The 19,042-nt window shown below is 30.6% G+C and overlaps 2 protein-coding genes across 2 annotated transcripts; one reads left to right on the top strand and one right to left on the bottom strand.

Moving 5' to 3' along the window:
* The first annotated feature begins 203 nt into the window (after positions 1-203).
* LOC134710885 (collagen alpha-5(VI) chain-like) lies at positions 204-10,788 on the top strand. The gene is made up of 3 exons (XM_063571294.1): positions 204-693; positions 3,878-4,183; positions 10,544-10,788. The coding sequence occupies exons 1-3, from the start codon at positions 204-206 to the stop codon at positions 10,786-10,788; spliced, it is 1,041 nt and encodes a 346-aa protein (XP_063427364.1).
* Positions 10,789-15,527: 4,739 nt separating this feature from the next.
* LOC134709553 (uncharacterized) lies at positions 15,528-18,097 on the bottom strand. Its single transcript, XM_063569712.1, has 2 exons — positions 17,971-18,097; positions 15,528-16,530 (listed from the first exon to the last, which is right to left on the bottom strand). Exons 1-2 carry the CDS (start codon positions 17,990-17,992, stop codon positions 15,857-15,859), a joined length of 696 nt encoding a protein of 231 aa, XP_063425782.1. The 5' UTR covers positions 17,993-18,097; the 3' UTR covers positions 15,528-15,856.
* Positions 18,098-19,042: the final 945 nt, after the last annotated feature.

The raw sequence follows: 19,042 nt of genomic DNA, 5'->3' as shown, positions 1-19,042 counted from the left end.
CAAATATGTATTGTTGAGAATAACAATACTACAAAAAGAACAAGCAATAAAATCCGCACAAAAAAGCACTTAACTCTAAAGATACGGATTTTACCAATACAAATCTAAAATCGTTTTTTTAATTTTTAGGATGTTATAATGCCAAGGTAGACCTGATTATAATGCTGGACTCATCTTCAAGCGTAAAGACCAGCTTTAGCAAAATGCTATTGTTTTGTAAAAATGTTCTTGCCAATGCAGACATAGATTCCGGAGATGTCCGTGTTGGTATACTTTCATTTACTAATACAGCAAAAATTGAGTTTCATATGATACAATATTCAACCAAACTAGATGTATTTCAAGCTATAGACAAGATATCCCATATATCTGGAATGACAAATATAGCTGCTGCATTTAGGAAAGTGCGAAATGAAATGTTTCCAACTCATCATGGTGACAGAGATAATGTTTCAAAAGTTGTGATGTTGTTGACTGATGGTGAAATATCAAACGTTAATCAAAGTGAAACAGCTAAAGAGGCCAATATAACCCGAAGCAGCAACATCCATGTTTACGCAATTGTCAGCAATTTGAACAAAAAACAAGAACCGGAACTTCTTAAAATAGTCACACAGCCTCCAGAAGACAACATTATGGATTTCACACAATATGCTAATTTAAGTAGTCAAGTTTTTCAAACGACTTCTAAAGGTATACAAATTAGCTTATTAGTCATCTACGTACCAAAATTCAGTTCCGTTTAATTCCAGATGTACACACATGTTTTATTATAAGGTTTATTCCATTTTTTTTACGTATCAACAACTAAGAAACTAATGTTTTAACAGGTGTTGACTAAATTTTGTAAAAACGCGACCCATTTCATATTAATATTCATAATTAAACATGGAAATTATTCATTGTACCTAAGAAAAAATCGTAAAGGAATTATATATATTATCAGGAACAAATTCAAATGGGCAGATGAGTCTGATAACTTTATTTAGACCTATCGAATGTTGGCCCGATATCTGGTGCAAAACGATATTTCCCTACCTTCGACATTTAAATTTTCAATATTAGGAAAGGTCGGCAAACCTTGCTTTTTAAATTTGATAATTTTCTTGTCTCGAGTGGAGAAATACCATATCAAACTTGATGCCCTGGGGCCTGGTTTTTCGAAAATATCTTATGATTAAGACATGTCTTATGATGGTCTTAGGACATGTATTAATCGTAAGGTACGTTTTCGAAAGTGCCTTAAGTTACGATTTATCATACTTTCTGTCGTAAACTTAAGACACCTCGCAACTTATGATGGTCTTATGATTATTAACTAAAATTTGTATTACTTTTCATGTATAATTTCATGCTCATTACAATAAAAATAAAAGTTGTGTTGCTCAGTCGGCAAAATAGTAAATATTTGGTTTTCTCCTCTTTGCAATTAAAATTTGAATCTCCTGCAACGTAAATTTTTTTCTTCTTCTTATTCATTACTTTTTATAATAACTATACATATTATTTCTTTCCTTATTAAATACTTTATTTACGTATTTGCACAGGCATTTCATTTAGCGGGTACTCACTGTACCGTATCTTAAAAGTATTCACAATCAACTAACACTGCATGTATGATAATACATCAACGCGAAGTTTAAGATTTTTCTTATTTATATACCATGGAAGTATTATATTGACAGGTTTTACTTCCATGTATATGTTCCGGACCATATGAGTATTTGGACCATACGCGTATGGTCATGACCATAGGCGTATACTCATATGGTCCGATCGTACGCGTATAGTCGGACCATGTGAGTATTATACTCGTTTGGTTATTAACGGGCCGAACCATTTGCGTATTTGGACCATTAGGTATGTTTTTCAAATATGCAATAGAAACGTTTCAATAGTACAATAAACTGTATCTTAAAAAAATAAATAAGTACATACAAATGTATTAATTTTACATTTCAAAGGCTACATAAACATTCAATATAGATGCAAGTCAGTTGATCTTAGTTTTCATCGCTAACTGTATTCTTGCATGTTTGCTTAGAATGACATTTACTGCAACAGGGTACCATAGATTTTCTGCATTTGGCCGTCTTTGTTGTACACGAACCTGTTCAGTTACACCTTTTGATTGCGAGTGACAAGCTAGCCTTCTTTGCATCTGTGTGCAGTGATATAGAGGTCTCTGGCAATTCCGATGTGTCTACGATTTTTCTAAGAAGCCTTAGATCACCAATATCGTAACCCGACTGCAGTACCCCATTTTCAAAAATCAAATTAAATAAACTGTGGTCCTTGACCTTTAATGTCATCTACTTTACATAATAAATATGGTAAATCACTAGACCCGGTATACGTAAAGTAACAAAACTTCCTTTTACCTGATGTGCATTTGATTTTGACATCTTATTGTACTTACAGAAGCAAAGTATAGTGAGCAAAATTAACTGTGTGAAATTGCTTATTTTTATTAGCTCAACTGGCCCAAAGTCCAAGTGAGCTTTTCCAATCACTTGGCGTCCGTCGTCCGTCGTCCGTCGGTGTCGTCGTTGTCCTGCGTCCGTCGTTGTTAACTTTTACAAAAATCTTCTCATTTGAAACTACCATGCCAAATTTTACCAAACTTGGCCAACCTCCTCATTGGGGTATCTAGTTTAGAAATTGTGTCGGTGACCAATCAAGAGGGTCACCATTGCTTAAAATAGAAAATAGGGGTAAAATGCGGGTTTTGGCTTATAACTAAAAAAAACAATGCATTTATAGCAAATCTGACAAAGAGGTTAAATTGTTTATCAGGTCAAGATCTATCTGCTCTGAAATTTTCAGATGAATCGGACAACCCTTTGTTGGGTTGCTGCCCCTGAATTGTTAATTTTATGGAAATTTTTCTATCTTGGTTTATTATCTTGAATATTATTATTGATAGCGGTAAACTAAAAACAGCAATAATGCAATAGCAATAAAGCAATAGCAGATTTACAAATAAGTCAACATGACCGAAATGGTCAGTTGCCCCTTTAGGATTTATTGCCCTTTATAGTCAATTTTATCCATTTTTCGTAAATCTTAGTAATCTTTTGCAAAAATTCTCTCCTCTAAAACTACTTGGCCAAATTAATTCAAACTTATCCACAATCATCATTTGGGTATCTATTTTAAAAAAATAGTGTGGGGTGACCCGGCTTACCAATTAAGATGGCTGCCATGGCTAAAAATAGAACATACGGGTCAAATGTAGTGTTTAGCTTATAACTCAAAAACCAAAGCATTTAGACCAAATCTGACGAATTTCATTTGTTTATCAGGTGAAGGAAGATCTATCTGACCTGAAATTTTCAGATGGATTGGACAACCAGTTGTTAGATTGCTGTCCCCGAATTGGTTATTATAAGGAAATTTTGCCGTTTTTTGTAATAATCTTGAATATTATTATAGATAGAGCAATAATGTACAGCAAAGTAAGACCTAACATTAAGTCAACATGACCATAATGGTCAATTGACCCCCTAAGGAGTAATTGTCCTTTATAGTAAATTTTTAACAATTTTCATAGAATTTGTAAATTTTTACATACATTTTCCACTGAAACTACTGGGATAAGATCCTTATAGATAGAAAAAATTGTAAGCAGCGAGAATATTCAGTAAAGTAAGATGTGCATACACATCGCCATCACCAAAACACAATTTTGTCATGAATGCATCTGCGTTCTTTGTTTGATATTCACATAGACCGAGGTATGCGACACAGGCTCTTTAGAGCCTCTAGTTATATTATTTGATGTTTCAGTTTTTATCAGTCATGAAGACAATTAGAAGTAGATATTGAAAAAAGGAAAAGATCTGTTATTAGTAATTTTTTGTGTGTTTCATTGTAGGTGTGCCAACAGTTCAAGTGCAACAATCATCATATTTTGTCAACACTGGTAGCTCTATTACCTTGGGGTGCACTGTTACATCTAACCTTGCTGTCACTGATGTTTACTGGCAAAGAAATATTGGTAGTAGCATAACAAAAATTAGATCAAAAACCAACAACAACAAATATAATGGCATTACTACTAGCACACCGTCTCTGACTATCTTTAATGCAGACCAAAATGATGTAGCAACTTACACATGTTTTGCCGCCAACAGTGTAGGAACTGGACAGAGTACAACCACTCAATTGTCTGTTACAGGAAGTAGGTTTCACCAAAACACTTATAGAAGATTGATTTTAAAAATAGTGTTGTGATTTTTCCTCAAATGTATGTTTGCTTTTCAGGGTATAACAAATCTTTTATTTGCTGCCATTCATCATTTCTTAAAAAGATAAAAGTGAAATTAACATTTACACTAACCAATGTTTATACACTATATGTGCATATGGATTAAGTTTTAGAATTCAGAATTTAATGGTTTCATACAGCATGCTGAACAAGTTTTCCTCATATAGTTATATAATCATTTTTTGTACATTGATAAAGTTTTTACAGGAGATAAATATGAAAGAATAGTTTTACTGATTATTTTACTACAAAATATGCAGTCTGATATAACCTTATGACGTTCATTGGGCCATTCCAGTTAATATCTGATAATGGGGGATGGATGGCCCTTTCTGAGAGGTGTAAAATTTATACATCTTAGGGGTGAAATTTTGGGTTTTTTCAATGACATGTACACTTTTACGCAACAATTTCTGAGGGTCTTGCGACAGTAAGTAATTAAAGATAATTACATCTTAGGGGTTACAAAAAATACCTTTGTCAGATCTTAGGGGTGCTTCGGAATGTAGACAGTTTCCTATTATGCATTACCTGGTATTGGATTTAAAATTCTGATTGGTACAATCCTTGCAGTAAAAAATTCTGATAGGTCAACTTGTCCCATGAAAGCCCATCCACCCAATATGAATAGAAACTCTACATCTGATAGGTCTTTATTTATACATCTGATAGGTAGTTTTTCATGATGTTTTTTTTCTTATAGGTATGAACAAAAATCGCCCCATCCATCCCCACCTGTCAGAAATTAACTGAAATGGCCCATTGCTAAGGGGATAAAAAAAAAATTTTTTTTTTGTCAAAAATAAAGTCAACAGTAGTATTCTGCTGTTCAAAAGTCATAAATAGATTCATAGAAAATAAATCTGGGTAACAAACTAAAACTGAGATAACCACCTATCTTGTTTAAAAAATGTGTCGCAATGGCTATAAACAGAACATAGGGGTAAAATGCAAATTTTGGCTTATAACTCAAAAACCAAAGCATTTAGAGCAAATCAAACATGGGGGTAAAATTGTTAATCAGGTCAAGATTTATCTGCCCTTAAATTTTCAGATGATTCGGACAACCCGTTGTTGGGTTGCTGCCCCTAAGTTGGTAATTTTAAGGACATTTTGATGTTCTTGGTTATTATCTTGAATACTATTATAGAAAGAGATAACCTGTAAACAGCAATAATGTTAAGAAAGGTAAGATTTACAAATAAGTCAACATGACTGAAATGGTCAATTGACCCCTTAAGGAGTTATTGCCCTTTATATTAATTTTTTTTACAATTTTCATAAAATGCGTAAATTTTTACAAACATTTTCCACTGAAACTTCTGGGTCAAGTTCATTATAGATAGAGATAACTGTAAGCAGCAAGAATGTTCAGTAAAGTAAGATGTACAAACACATCACCATAATCATGAATCTATCTGATTCTTTTGTTTAATATTCACATATGCCAAGGTGAGCGACACAGGCTATTTAGAGCATCTAGTTTAGTTAATTTTCTTTTTAAAACATATTTGTTTTAATGACGAAACAACTAGAAAGGTCATACCTTGTGAAGAGTTTAAGGTATACGGGTATGGTCCAAATTCTCATATGGTCCGGACCATATATACAAACTAAATATTTGCAAATAATAAGAATAGTTATGATAATTAAGTTCATTTTATATAATAACATAAGGACAAATATTTTCACTTATGACATACATATGAGCATCACAGTTATGACTATTTTAAGATAGCTTTGATCTACATTCTATAACATATGGTGGTCAAAAAATGGTCATAATGTTAGTCCTAAGATATATTTTATGACATATCTTACGATACGTTCGAAACCAAGTCCCCCCGGTAGAATCGTGCAATGTGTCTGTCAATTATGGCTTATTTATATTTAACATTAGAAAAATGCAAAGATGTTTTACATTTATTTCCATCATATAATACATTCATCCGTTATGTTCAAGGCGAAGAAAAAGAATATATATTATTTTGTCTAATTTCCACACGATTTCTCCTTTACATGACATGTTGAATCTTTTTATTCAAGGATGTATTCCTCTGAGGTGTAAGTCTTGTTGAAATCTCGGTACGGAATTATTTCAAGAACATTTAAAAAAACTACACTGTATCACTGAATTTAAAAAATATTATAATCAAACTAAACTAAAATGAATTCTGTACTTATTCTTTAAATGCCAACATCCTTTGAGCTGCCGACAATTTACCTGTTAAATTATTAGTGCGTTCGAGGAATAGGTGCAAATAGTTATCAAAACAAAAGTGCATGCGTTTTAAAACAAACATACTGATGAAACATTTTCAAATTTCATAATCAATCCTGTCAGTCAAAATATTGAGAAAATGTGTGAAGGGAAAAAAAGATGATTTTACCAAAAGTATGTACATCTAAAATCATTTTTTAATTTTTAAATTCTTAGATATTTATTTGTTTAATCATTCATAATAAAGAAGTTGAAATAATATGATTTGTGTAGAGAAATACCAATGTCAATTTGACAAGAGAAAACAACAAAATTTTCTTTAACTTTCAAATTTAAACACTAACCTATAGTAATTTTACGTAAGCTTTTATACCGATTTGTTCACTTCATCTTTTATTTCAAGTATTAAACAAGTTTATTTGTGAAAATGTTTTTCTCATAAAAACAGCCTAAAAAAAGGTAAAAAATATGAAAAAGTTTAACATCATTAATATTGGGTACTTTCTAATGCCGTGGCAAAAAAGGAAGTGCACAACCGTATGATTTTTACTTCATCAATGACTCGTACGGTCATATTGACCCAAAAATCAGGTTAGGAAAATTCTATAATTTTTTGGCGCCTTAAAGGTGTACATACCTAACGTGTGGTACGTTAGATTTCAGTTTTTCGTTGGTCAATATTCGACCTAGTCATGCATATTGCAGTTGTTATCAAAAAGACTATTTATGTTGGCTTTTGTTTTTGATGTTCCGTTGTTTTACTCTTATAGTTAATGTGTTTCCTCCGGGTTTGGTGTTTACCCGGATTTGTTTACGCTTAATCGATTTTAGACTATCGAAAAGCGGTATACAACTGCTGCCTTTATTCATAACGTAAAATTTTCTTGCTTTTCCCTGAAAGTCCTATTGTGACGCTATGAAGAAAGACATCTTTTTTGGCTATCATTTAAATGGAATGAATTAATTTGTCTTGATCTCGTTAAATCATAGAGAAACAATTCCCACCACTGAATTAAATGCAGTACGATATATGTTAACTCTCGAAAGTTAAATTTTAAATATCTAAAAAGCTTGAAAAACATCGCGTTTCAAATTTTAAAAATTTGACTGTCTCGAGTGGATAAATATCGTTCCACATTCTATACAAAGGCATAATTTACATTTTTCTGATTTTTTTTACACTATGAGAATTATAATATATTCGCAAAAGTTAGCGACATTTCGGCATTACCTAGTGTAATGGATAAACATGGTGAGAAATTGAGCATTTCGATTGAATTGCATGTATTCGTCCTTTTCAGTTCATACATAAATATATTTAGGTTCTATATAAACAAGTCTAAATTGAAAACTACTTTCAATCCTATGATTGCGTTGGATAAAACCCGCAACTTTTATACATGTGCATGTAAAACAGATTTTGTTGTAGAAGGGTCTAAATACACAAACAACATTTTCTAAATGACCCCAAAAAAGTGAAAAAGTATATTTAAACAAAACGCATATCACTAACAAGTCGAACAACTGATGTTCTTTAACCCTGCTGACTGCCATTGGTGATTGCCAAATAAAATTGATCACAAGATGTAACAAAATGGATTTTACTGTAAATGTAATACTAAATAGAAAACAATTAACTTGTGGCCACGATGTTATGCCACACACATAAGGTGTCAATACTTTGTTTGTACACGAGATCTGCATTTCGACAATAAATGTCTCTCCAGTGATGTTAGGGATCTAAGCGTTATTTGGAAGGCCATATATAATTTATCCTCATTTTTAGATAGACTCTTGAATTTTAAGAGTCTATATAAATCTTAACACATGGCATGGGTAAAATCCCTTTTTCTTACTGTGCTACAATCTTGATAATGCACAGCAAAGGTGTGAAGAACCATCAGACTTCATTTAGATGGACGTATCTTAAAAATTAAAACAGTAGATGAAAAAAAATTGGAGGGGGGGCTAGGGTAGTAAAAGATTGGAAAGAGAAAGGTATTTTCTGCTTATTGAACATTTATTTAAAGGTAAAATAACATCTTTCTCAAAGCGTATAATTGGAGAAAGAAATTCAAAAGTAATTATTTTAACCTCAATAACCCTTTCAGTTACGATTTTTTTTCATACACCAATTTGAAAATACATTATTTGTCAAAATTTTAATCGCCTCTAATTAAATAAGAATTTGGAATAAATTTAACAGAAACGATAAAAAAGATCTACCATCAAATTGCAATTTTTGAATATGCCATAATATAAAAAAAGTTATCAATTTAAAACTTACCAAAGTCGTATTTCTTTTTGTCTTTATTCTACAAGAAACTATCTTAGGATCCGTGGAATGCGGAATATCGTCCACTTTTCTAAATTTCTAAAACGCTGACGTAAATTTATTGCGTCATATGTTAAAACAGTTATTGACCAACCAAATCGATATATGCATTTAATCTGCACAGCACGAGATGACCAAATAACCCGAATTCCTATGTCGTTCGGGTTAAGCTGGGTCACTCGAGATGCGCAGATTGAATAACATATACCGACTTGCTTGGTCAATAACAATAGCATATATATATAAGTACCTTCAAATAGAAACATATAACATACAAATATTTTTGAGTGGATAAGTCACATTTTCATCCTTTTATTAGTTTTAATCTTTATAAATTTATAAATATGGCAATGTTGTGTGATTGCAAAAGAGGAACGAAGGATTCCAGAGGAACAGTCAAACTCATAAATTGAAAATAAACTGACAACGCCATGGATAAAATGAAAAGGACAATCAGACAAACAATAGTACACAACATAGAAAACTAAAGAATAAGCAACCCCAAACCAACCAAAAACTAGGAAAGACCTCCGGTGTTCCGGAAGCGTAAGCAGATCCTGCTCATCATGTGGCACCCGCCATATTGCTTATTTGATAACAAATCCGGTAAATAGTATACTTCGATAGGTTATATTCATGAAAGAGAAGGCAATTGATGTTATGACGTAATGGACATATCCGATAGCATTTGGGAAGTGAGACAACTATCCATCAAAGTTTAAATGAAGTGAATGTAAACAGTTATATGTAACAGTACGGCCTTCATAAAACACGAACAAACTTGTTTTATTTTCGGCTTTCAAGGTCAGCTACTTGGAAAATATAAAACAATTCAATGAGAAAACTAACGGTCTAACTCATGCATGTTGTTCAATTAAACTAAATGGCAAATGGTGAAAGTGCACTTAAAATTTCAGCATGATTTACCATTTTTCTATCTTCTTTGATTTTTTTTTAATATTTCAGAACAACGCATCATTGTTCCTACATTGTACGTCAGAAAAGGGAATCCCGTTACACTTTATTGTAATGTTTCTGACAATCCTGGTCAAACAGACGTTTACCTGGAAAAAATCAACACTTCTACTGTCAACAATATTAGTGATTCGAAATATTCAAATTTCACTATTAACTTCATGAGTAATTCAGACGAGGGAACATACATGTGTTATGCTGGAAATTCGACGAGTTATAGTCAGACCAATACTTCTGTCATGCTGAAACTTTTAGGTGAATACATTTTTACAAAAAAAAATGCACATCAATTCGACATCTTTTCATTAACAATGTTTAAGAAAGTTGCGTATCCATCATCCGTACAAATAGTGATTCAATGTTTATTTTACGAGATATTTTCATGCTAAAAAAATTGTTTTAAAAAATTGCACATTATTGATAGTCAGTAGTAAAAAACGTTGTAAAACGTCATTACTTGTATTAACTTTCGATCGCTTTTTATTGATGTATTGAAGAAAAAAGCTGTTTAAACTGCATAAAAGATCACAAAACAAATGAACTTTTAATATAAAAAACTACACATTTGAGCAAGCGTTATGGACAGGCCGTTAACACTTTAATTGATCTTCGGTATTATAAGGTGACTCGTTATAATAACACGGCATGCCATTTTGATAAAACGTAGTCTTGCAAAAGTCTTCTCGATTTTCATTGTTTTTCATAAGTCTTCTCGGATTTCATTGTTGTTCTGCTATTTCAGAGGGAAATATTCTCCACAACATCTCGAATGCTGAAATTGATAAGAAGGTATTGGAACTTAAAAAGACATTAGAAATCCGCAAAAACGAAACAGCAAGATACAGAAGTATGAAAACAAGTGCCACGGATGATCGGTTATCGTCTGCTGTCATGGGATATGTAGGAGTTATGGTTATTGTAGCAATTATTTCATTGTTTGTGTTCTTTGATTGTCTTTCAATATGGCAGTATTATCATGATACATAAACTATTTTCTTTTTGTATTTATTTTCGAATACACTATTTAATGAAACGGTTGATAATGATGGTGTATCTATATTCTTAATAGCAATAATTATAGGGTTCATGCATTTGGGCTTGACATCTACACGAAAGAAATAAAATAAATATAAAGCTTTGTCAAAATGGATTGATACGGTCTTAAATGAAAATGCACAGATTAATAAACATGGATCTAGATCGTTTTTATCCCATTATTTTTAACGTATTAAAACGATTATTTCAAACTTTAAAATGATTAAAAAACATGTTTTTTTTTTACCTTATTAATAGGAAATATCTATATGGGATGATAATGTGAGTCTAAAACATCAAATTGTAAAAAAAAAATGGAAATTCATGGTTTAAAAAATAGTTCCCTGATTTTGAGTTGGTTGCCTTTTACAACACCTAAACCTATGTTAATTAAAATGTTTTTTGTTGATAGTCATTTCAAAAGTGTTTTATGCTTTTTATAAACAGGTTCATGTTGTTGAAAACTACTGTAAACGTCTAATTTGGATTTAAGTTAAAGAAGTGGCTTTATAAAATTATATGTGAGGTGGCTCCAATTTTGCTGAAAACTTGGTGTTATGAAAATTTTCGTCCCGAGAGAGAGATGTTCTTTTTATTGTATTTTAACTGTTGAAGATGAATATCATTTATTTTCCATTGTCCTTTTGAAATTTTATTTTAGTAGATAAATTCTTTTACCGAATCTTTTAAAATCAAATAGCATTTCAATAGTTTTACAGAACGTCAGAAAAAGGTATTTTCACATTCGAATAAAGATGTTGCTAAAACATGTACCAAAACCTGTTATCAAACTAAATTTTCAATGTATTATACATGTTTTTCTAGTTTTTTCGTCTATCATAAATCTGTACAGATTGACTTATGTATTAAAGTAAATGTATTTTTTTTTTATGTTTGTATTGTGTAGTTGTCAATAAAAGATGAAAGTAATACCACATTTTATATTTGCTTAAAAAAACAAAACATAATAAAAGTTCAAAAATAAGGACCACAATTAATTCATCATATTAGAATAATTATTTTAACAAACATACAGATATTCTAAGTTTTATAGTTTTTTAAGAATGGAAATTTTGAGGAAAAATAAGTAAAATTAAATGAATTTAAAATGATAAAAAAAAATGAAAAAATAAATACAGAAAAAAATATGAATATAATGTTCTGAAGAATATTTTTGATGTTAGTTCACAAATTAACTTTCTATCATGTTTTTCACATATGAATTATAAGAGGACTTTAATTACAATCGAACAAATGATGAAATTGAATCCACAAATTATTGAAACTCTCAAATAGATTGAAATTTCACCCTTGTATACATGTGAGACATCACCAAACAAAACATGTTTTTGGTGAATGAGATACTTATACGTTTAGATAAAAACCATATATCTATTTCTTCTAATAAATTCTGGACATTTCCACAATTCCATAGTACATGTTCTATAGTTTCTATTTCTTCCTTACAAAAATTACATAGTTAACTATTTATGACATTAATTTTACACAAAAATGTGTTTGTGGCTTATATTCTATGATTTACTCTAAACTGTAACCAGTGTAATTTTGTGTTATTAGTAACTGCAAAAAGAAGTTAGAAAATTTCTCTCCATTCCAATTCATTGAGTTCCAAAATTTCATTCCACTTTTTCTCCCCATTAGGAACCACTTTAGGTATTAATATCCAATAGGTATCTTTAGTTCCCTTTTTTCATTTTAAAATGGTTTAAACAAACGAGGGAATAAAAGTTTCTGTGAGCTTATTATCTCCCCTTGAATATAGCTTCTTTGTCTTATTTAATGCTGAAATGATACTATTATACATCATTATATTCCAAGAAATATCAAATATGTCTTTTATTTCCCCATAGGTGAGAAACTTTCCACTATTACTAATCACATTATTTACAAAAATAATACCTTTATTATACCAACTTCTATAAAATACATGTTTGCTGTTGATATTTATATTCTTATTCGTCCATAATGGACTAGCAAGAAAATATTTCCATGTAGAAGTTATATCTTTATCTACAAAATATTGCCATACTTTAAAAACATCAATCCAAAATTTGTTTTTGACATTTGAAATAGTATTTGTTGTGTAACTATTTCCTAGTTTGAACAATTTTTCTCTATCTATATTTGTAAATAAAATATTTAACCATTTACAGTTAGGACTAAACAATTTGCTTGTCCATGTACATTTTAATGCTATCATAAATAGATGAATTTAAACCACCATTCTTATAATCCAGGTGTAACACTTCTTTTTCAACTCTATGAACTGGTGAGTTCCATAAAAAATAATAAATAGCATCATTTATTTTCTTAATCATTTCAGCATTTGGGTTTTGTAATGTTAAAAAGAGATGATGAAGTATTGGAAGAATAATAGTTTTAACCACAAGTTTTAGACAAGGTCTTTCGTTACTTCATTCAGATAATCTTTTGTTGTAACATCCCTGAGGCTAAAACGAATTTCACTTTTAATGCAACGCATTGCATACGAAAAGGAAATGCATTCTATTCTTAAAGAAGCATGCATTCAGGGGAAAAATCCCTTATTCTGAACATGTTTATATGTCAGTGTCAAGATTTATAAGTGGAAATTTGCATTCTAGAAACAAGATATCATTCATTAGTGATTTATTTTATATTGTATGTATAAGAGAGGGTTGCTATTATATTTCATCCAATTTTTAACACCATCTGGTATAGAGTATAGTTATGTAATCAATTATTCTTCATGTCAATTATCTTTAAAATACTGTATAATTAAAACTATGGGTATATAACATAGATTTTGTAGTTTAAGATTAGAAAAATTCGTCAAAATTTTTTTTTAACTGAACTATAAGTTGACAGTAATGTTTAGAAGAAATGGACAAGCATTGTTTTCTAAATGGTACGAATTGATTAATTTGGTTTCTGTTTGGTACGAAATGATCGATTATTGTTTTCTGTTTGGTACGAATTGATTAATTATGTTTTCTGTTTGGTACGAATTGATTTATTATGTTTTCTGTTTGGTACGAAATGGTTAATTATGTTTTCTGTTTGGTACGAAATGATTAATTATGTTTTCTGTTTGGTATGAATTGATAAATTATGTTTTCTGTTTGGTACGAAATGATAAATTATGTTTTCTGTTTGGTACGAATTGATTAATTATGTTTTCTGTTTGGTACGATTTGATTAATTATGTTTTCTGTTTGGTACGAATTGATAATTATGTTTTCTGTTTGGTACGAATTGATTAAGCATGTTTTCTGTTTGGTACGAAATGATCAATTCTGTTTTCTGTTTGGAACTAATTGATTAATTATGTTTTCTGTTTGGTACGAATTGATTAATTATGTTTTCTGTTTGGTACGAATTGATTATTTAAGTTTTCTTTTTGGTACGAATTGATCAATATGTTTTCTGTTTGGTACGAAATGAATAATTATGTTTTCTGTTTGGTACAATTTGATTAATTATGTTTTCTATATGGTACGAAATGATTTATTATGTTTTCTATTTGATACAATATGATTAATTATGTTTTCTGTTTGGTACGAGTTGATTAATTATGTTTTCTGTTTGGTACGAATTGATTATTTAAGTTTTCTTTTTGGTACGAATTGATTGTTTTGTACGAATTGAATAATTATGTTTTCTGTTTGGAACGAATTGATTAAACGATTTCTGTTTAGTACGAAAGATCAATTATGTTTTCTGTTTGGTACAATTTTATTAATTATGTTTTCTATATGGTACGAAATGATTTATTATGTTTTCTGTTTGGTACAATATGATTAATTATGTTTTCTGTTTGGTACGAAATTGTGAATGCTACGAAATGATTATGGTACTAAATTACTGGATATCGGCTGTGAGATCCTGAGACGATTATGTTAAACTGTATCGAGTTTTTAGTGCTTTGTTTCATATGTATGCCTAATTCTATTGTAGAATGTTGCTTTATTTACTTACCTGCTTCCTGTATTATTATGTTTTGTTCTTATTACATATAAAAAGGTCTTTTATGTTTTTGATACTGACTCTATCCCGAATAACTGTATACTACGTTCAATAAGATATATACAAATCTATAATAACCTTTTCCCCATGTTTTCAAATTCTGCATCATAATGAATACTGACGTTTATCATATATAATCTTTTCGTTTTTTTTTGTGTGTTGAGAATTAAGTGTTTTATGTCACACCTTTGACTGTATCTGCTAAATAAAATCATCACAGATACCAGGAATAAACGTTTTTGTGCGAGTTACGCATTAAACCTTTAAAAAGATTGAAGCACGAATAAAGAAGGCTATAGAGGCTAAATTAAGTAAGAATAAGAAGAGCATTGAGGACCAATATATCAAAAAAGGTTTTGCGAAATATGGCGAAGGTGATCTTATCCTTGGATAACAAATCTAAGTTTTGGAAATAAACTTAAATACCATTTCCCTTTTTTTCCATTTAAAAAACAAATATCAACATCTATGATTGAACTATATACACTTTGTAGTCTTGACGATTGTATTTTAAATTTCTGCTATACATTTACATTTATATATTTCTTATATTTCTACAATTTGATTTATTTTTTTATTTTTGAATAAACTACATACTATTAACAATTCTATATAATACATCTTGCAGCAACAACTTATTTAGGGAAAAGTCTAGATCATGGCTCTCATTCAAATATTAATGACAAGATCACAAGTTGTTAGACACAATTCAAAAATTAATAAATATCGAATGTCCTATGACCATTTGAAGGATGTTTCGGTAGAGTTAACGTACTTCAGCTTGAAGAGGTAACGCTTGCACTTGTTGATAAATATCTGACAATTATACAGCATAAAATTTACAGTTATTGCGATATATACAAGCACCAATCGATACAAATGAAGAAAAAAACTAAACATATGTTGCAGTTTGACATTTACCTGATTTTTTTAATGTCTAGTTTTAAACAGTGAGAAACATTAAAGATGAAAATATCGACTAGAAATATATCAATTAGTTATTGATTTTCTGGTAAACTGAAACGCAATCGAAACAAACAAAAAACATTAAAGCCACGACAATAATTATAACCGCTAGTATCCCCACAGTCACTGACGATGTTCTTTTGTCGGTGGCACTAGATTTACGTCTAAGATATGCACTTGTAGCTGTTTTGTCGATAGCAATTTCTTTTTGAATTTCCTTAACTTCGTCTTCAATTAAATAAAGAATTTCTTGTTTCGATATATTAGAATGAAGAATGTTCTTCCATTTGGAGTTAACGGTATGACATGGACATTTGCAGTAGTTCAGCGGCAAATTAGAAGTGTACCATTGCGTTGTTTCTATGAGGAGGGTGGGTTCAATTGTCACGTCACTGATACCTTTGTTGACATAATTTGCAGAGTATGGCTCCGTTGTTTCTAAAGAATATGTTATGTTAGTGACAAATGTTTCTCCACGTATAGAGGGTGGAACCGTTGTTTTTATTGAGAAGTTTGGTCTTTGTTCCATATTTGTACTATTTTTTTCAATTCGTGTATTCCATGGTGCTGTTGTTTCTTCAGAATAACTTAAACCTGCCGTGGCTGTCATGATTTCGTCTGAAGATTGTATAGTGTACATTTTCGCTGTTATAGCAGTTTCTCCCGTTGACGATATCACGTCATTCTTTGTTGTACTAACACCTTAAAAACATTTAAGATTAATAGAGACAAAACAAATACATCTGATAATGACAATCTCAACAGAAATTATATGATAAGTCTTGACCTTTTATGGTGCTTTATTGAAATTATTAGATTTACAAGGTTAGCTGACAATAAAGTTCATGGGCTCTATTCGCACTTTTGTAGGGGTGAATTTAAAAATTAAAGAATGCATAGGTCTCGAAAGTTCACTGTCTATTAGAGTCTCGAGATAATGAATAATCGCTAATAGACAATCGAGAAGAAAAATGCAAATGAATCTCCACCTGTGTCTGATAAAGTCGAGAGATGAATGAGATTTGCTACTAGAGAATAAATAAAACAAAAACGAAACTAACAGTTAATACAAGGACTGTTGAAGTCTTATATAATTGGGATTTACTTTTGGAAAATTTAATTCAAAAGTTGCCTAGACTGCCATAAATTGTCTTTGAGGGTCAAGAGATAGTCAAAGAAGCATAGTGCATTGATTATTTCTATTTGTCTAATTAAGTAAAAGCTACCACAGTAAACAGGCATAGGTGTAGACGAACCGAAGTCACTTTTAATTATGGGTTGCCAATTCCATAGATTTCCATCGACAGACTTCTTTTATGCCAGCAAATCATTTGATGTTCTTTAATTAAAACTGTAATTTTTTGCACAGAAAGTAATCGATGTTCGAATCTCAAATCAATTAAAAGAACCTTAGTGAGCGCGCTCACATACCCCACGCCCCCACATTGTCACTGAACAAATAAAATGACTAAGAAAAAATAATTGAATCATAATTTTCTATCGAAATGCACATCTACATAGTATGACCTTATTATATAAAAGGTTTCATGAAGTTCTGTTGTGAGGTTTTAGAGAAATTTTGATAACACATTGTTACAGTAGTTTATTGAGGTAAATAAGTTTAAAGGTGGGTAAAAACTAGAAAACAATGAATCATAATTTCCTGTCGATATGCACATCTACATAGTATTTCCTTATTATCTACAAAGTTTTATGAAATTATGTTGTGTGGTTTCAGAGGAGTTGCGATGACAAACTGTTGCAATAGTATACTGAAGCAAATAAGTTCAAAGGGGCGAAACTCGTAGAATAAAAATTGAATCATAATTTTCGTTAGATATGCACATCTATATAGTATGTCCTTATTAGCCACCAAGTTTCATGAAATTCTGTTCTCAGGTTTCAGATGTAAATTTGCTGTACATTCCTTCATGCAAATAATTTATTATATTTTGAAAATAATTAAGATGAAACATAATACTCTTCATTAAGATCAAAAGTCTAACAAACATTATTTATTAAAAAATTGCATATTTCTGTTAAGAACAAGGCTGAGTGTTATCTGCTGTAATCTGTTTTGGACAATTCTGGATAGTGGAAGACACATGGTCCAACTTGAGATTTGTAAAAAAACAAAAATACCGAATAACTGGTATACGGCCATAACTCTATATCCTCCACATCCATATTGAAGGTCACCAAAACAATTTCTGTTACACAGCGAATCTTCTGATTTCAAATTTGTATTAAGTTCATATTCTAAACCACAGACACACTGAAATACAACAAAAACAAAGCAAGTTATGAGCTGTAATTGTTGTTCGTCAGACATCAGATAAATGGATTATTTCGATATGTATACCATAAATGTATTGATGGTAATTGTCAGAAGAATACACGTTTTATCATACTAAGCATATACATCTAATGATCATTTAAATATCGGAAAATATAGAGTAGATATGTAAAACAAACCGCTTACGTTTTTCAATATTTTTTCTCTTAGCCTTGTTAAAATGAAAATTTCATATATATATGTGTGTACAATCTATGGCCATAAATCTGTATCAGCCATTCATGATGATTTTACTATCATTCACGATTGCAATGGCCTTATAAGTATAACGTCATGACACGCTAAAAGATCTACGTAAAGTATAAAATATATCCGATTTGATTTTTTTTCAAATATCACACACCATATGAACCACAAATCAACTTACAATATTGGTGCCTCGGATGGATACAGATGAAGTATTGAAAAATTTGTAAGGGTTCCGCGGAACCCAGTGTCTCGCCTACTTCTGCTGAAAATCACAGGCTCAACAAAAATGAGGAAAAAAATCAGTATAAAATGTTCCTTTTGATACTATCTTTTGATTGTAAGAAGCTTCTGAAGTTCTGTCCAAGTTTGGTAAAAATCCAGGATAGTTTATGAATCTAATAAATGTTTAAAAACTTTAACTGCAGACTGTATGCTATGTTAACTGGAAGAAAAACTAAGTCCATTTTATAAGTAAAATACAGATACACAGGTACAAAATATTAACAAAATTTCCTTCTAAATTCTAGCTTTTGATCATAAATAAGCTTCTGTCTAAGTTTGGTACAAAGTAAAAGGAGTATAAGAAAGTTATTAAATTTTTAAAAAATTTAACCACAGAGCAAATGTGTTGTTTCCTGGCAGAAAATCTAAGTCCATTTAAAAGTAAAA

This window comes from Mytilus trossulus, chromosome 3, assembly GCF_036588685.1.
Source record: "Mytilus trossulus isolate FHL-02 chromosome 3, PNRI_Mtr1.1.1.hap1, whole genome shotgun sequence".
NCBI classification, from domain to species: Eukaryota; Metazoa; Mollusca; class Bivalvia; order Mytilida; family Mytilidae; genus Mytilus; species Mytilus trossulus.
The sequence above is the reverse complement of the archived record's forward strand: the minus strand, read 5'-3'. Positions and strand labels throughout refer to the sequence as shown.

Coding starts and splice junctions, on each gene's coding strand:
- LOC134710885 (XM_063571294.1), top strand. CDS start 204: ATGCTATTGTTTTGTAAAAATGTTCTTGCCAATGCAGACATAGATTCC. Junction 694..3,877: donor TTTTCAAACGACTTCTAAAG/GTATACAAATTA, acceptor GTTTCATTGTAG/GTGTGCCAACAGTTCAAGTG. Junction 4,184..10,543: donor TCAATTGTCTGTTACAGGAA/GTAGGTTTCACC, acceptor CTGCTATTTCAG/AGGGAAATATTCTCCACAAC.
- LOC134709553 (XM_063569712.1), bottom strand. CDS start 17,992: ATGGCCGTATACCAGTTATTCG. Junction 16,531..17,970: donor GGCCGTATACCAGTTATTCG/GTATTTTTGTTT, acceptor AATGTTTTTAAG/GTGTTAGTACAACAAAGAAT.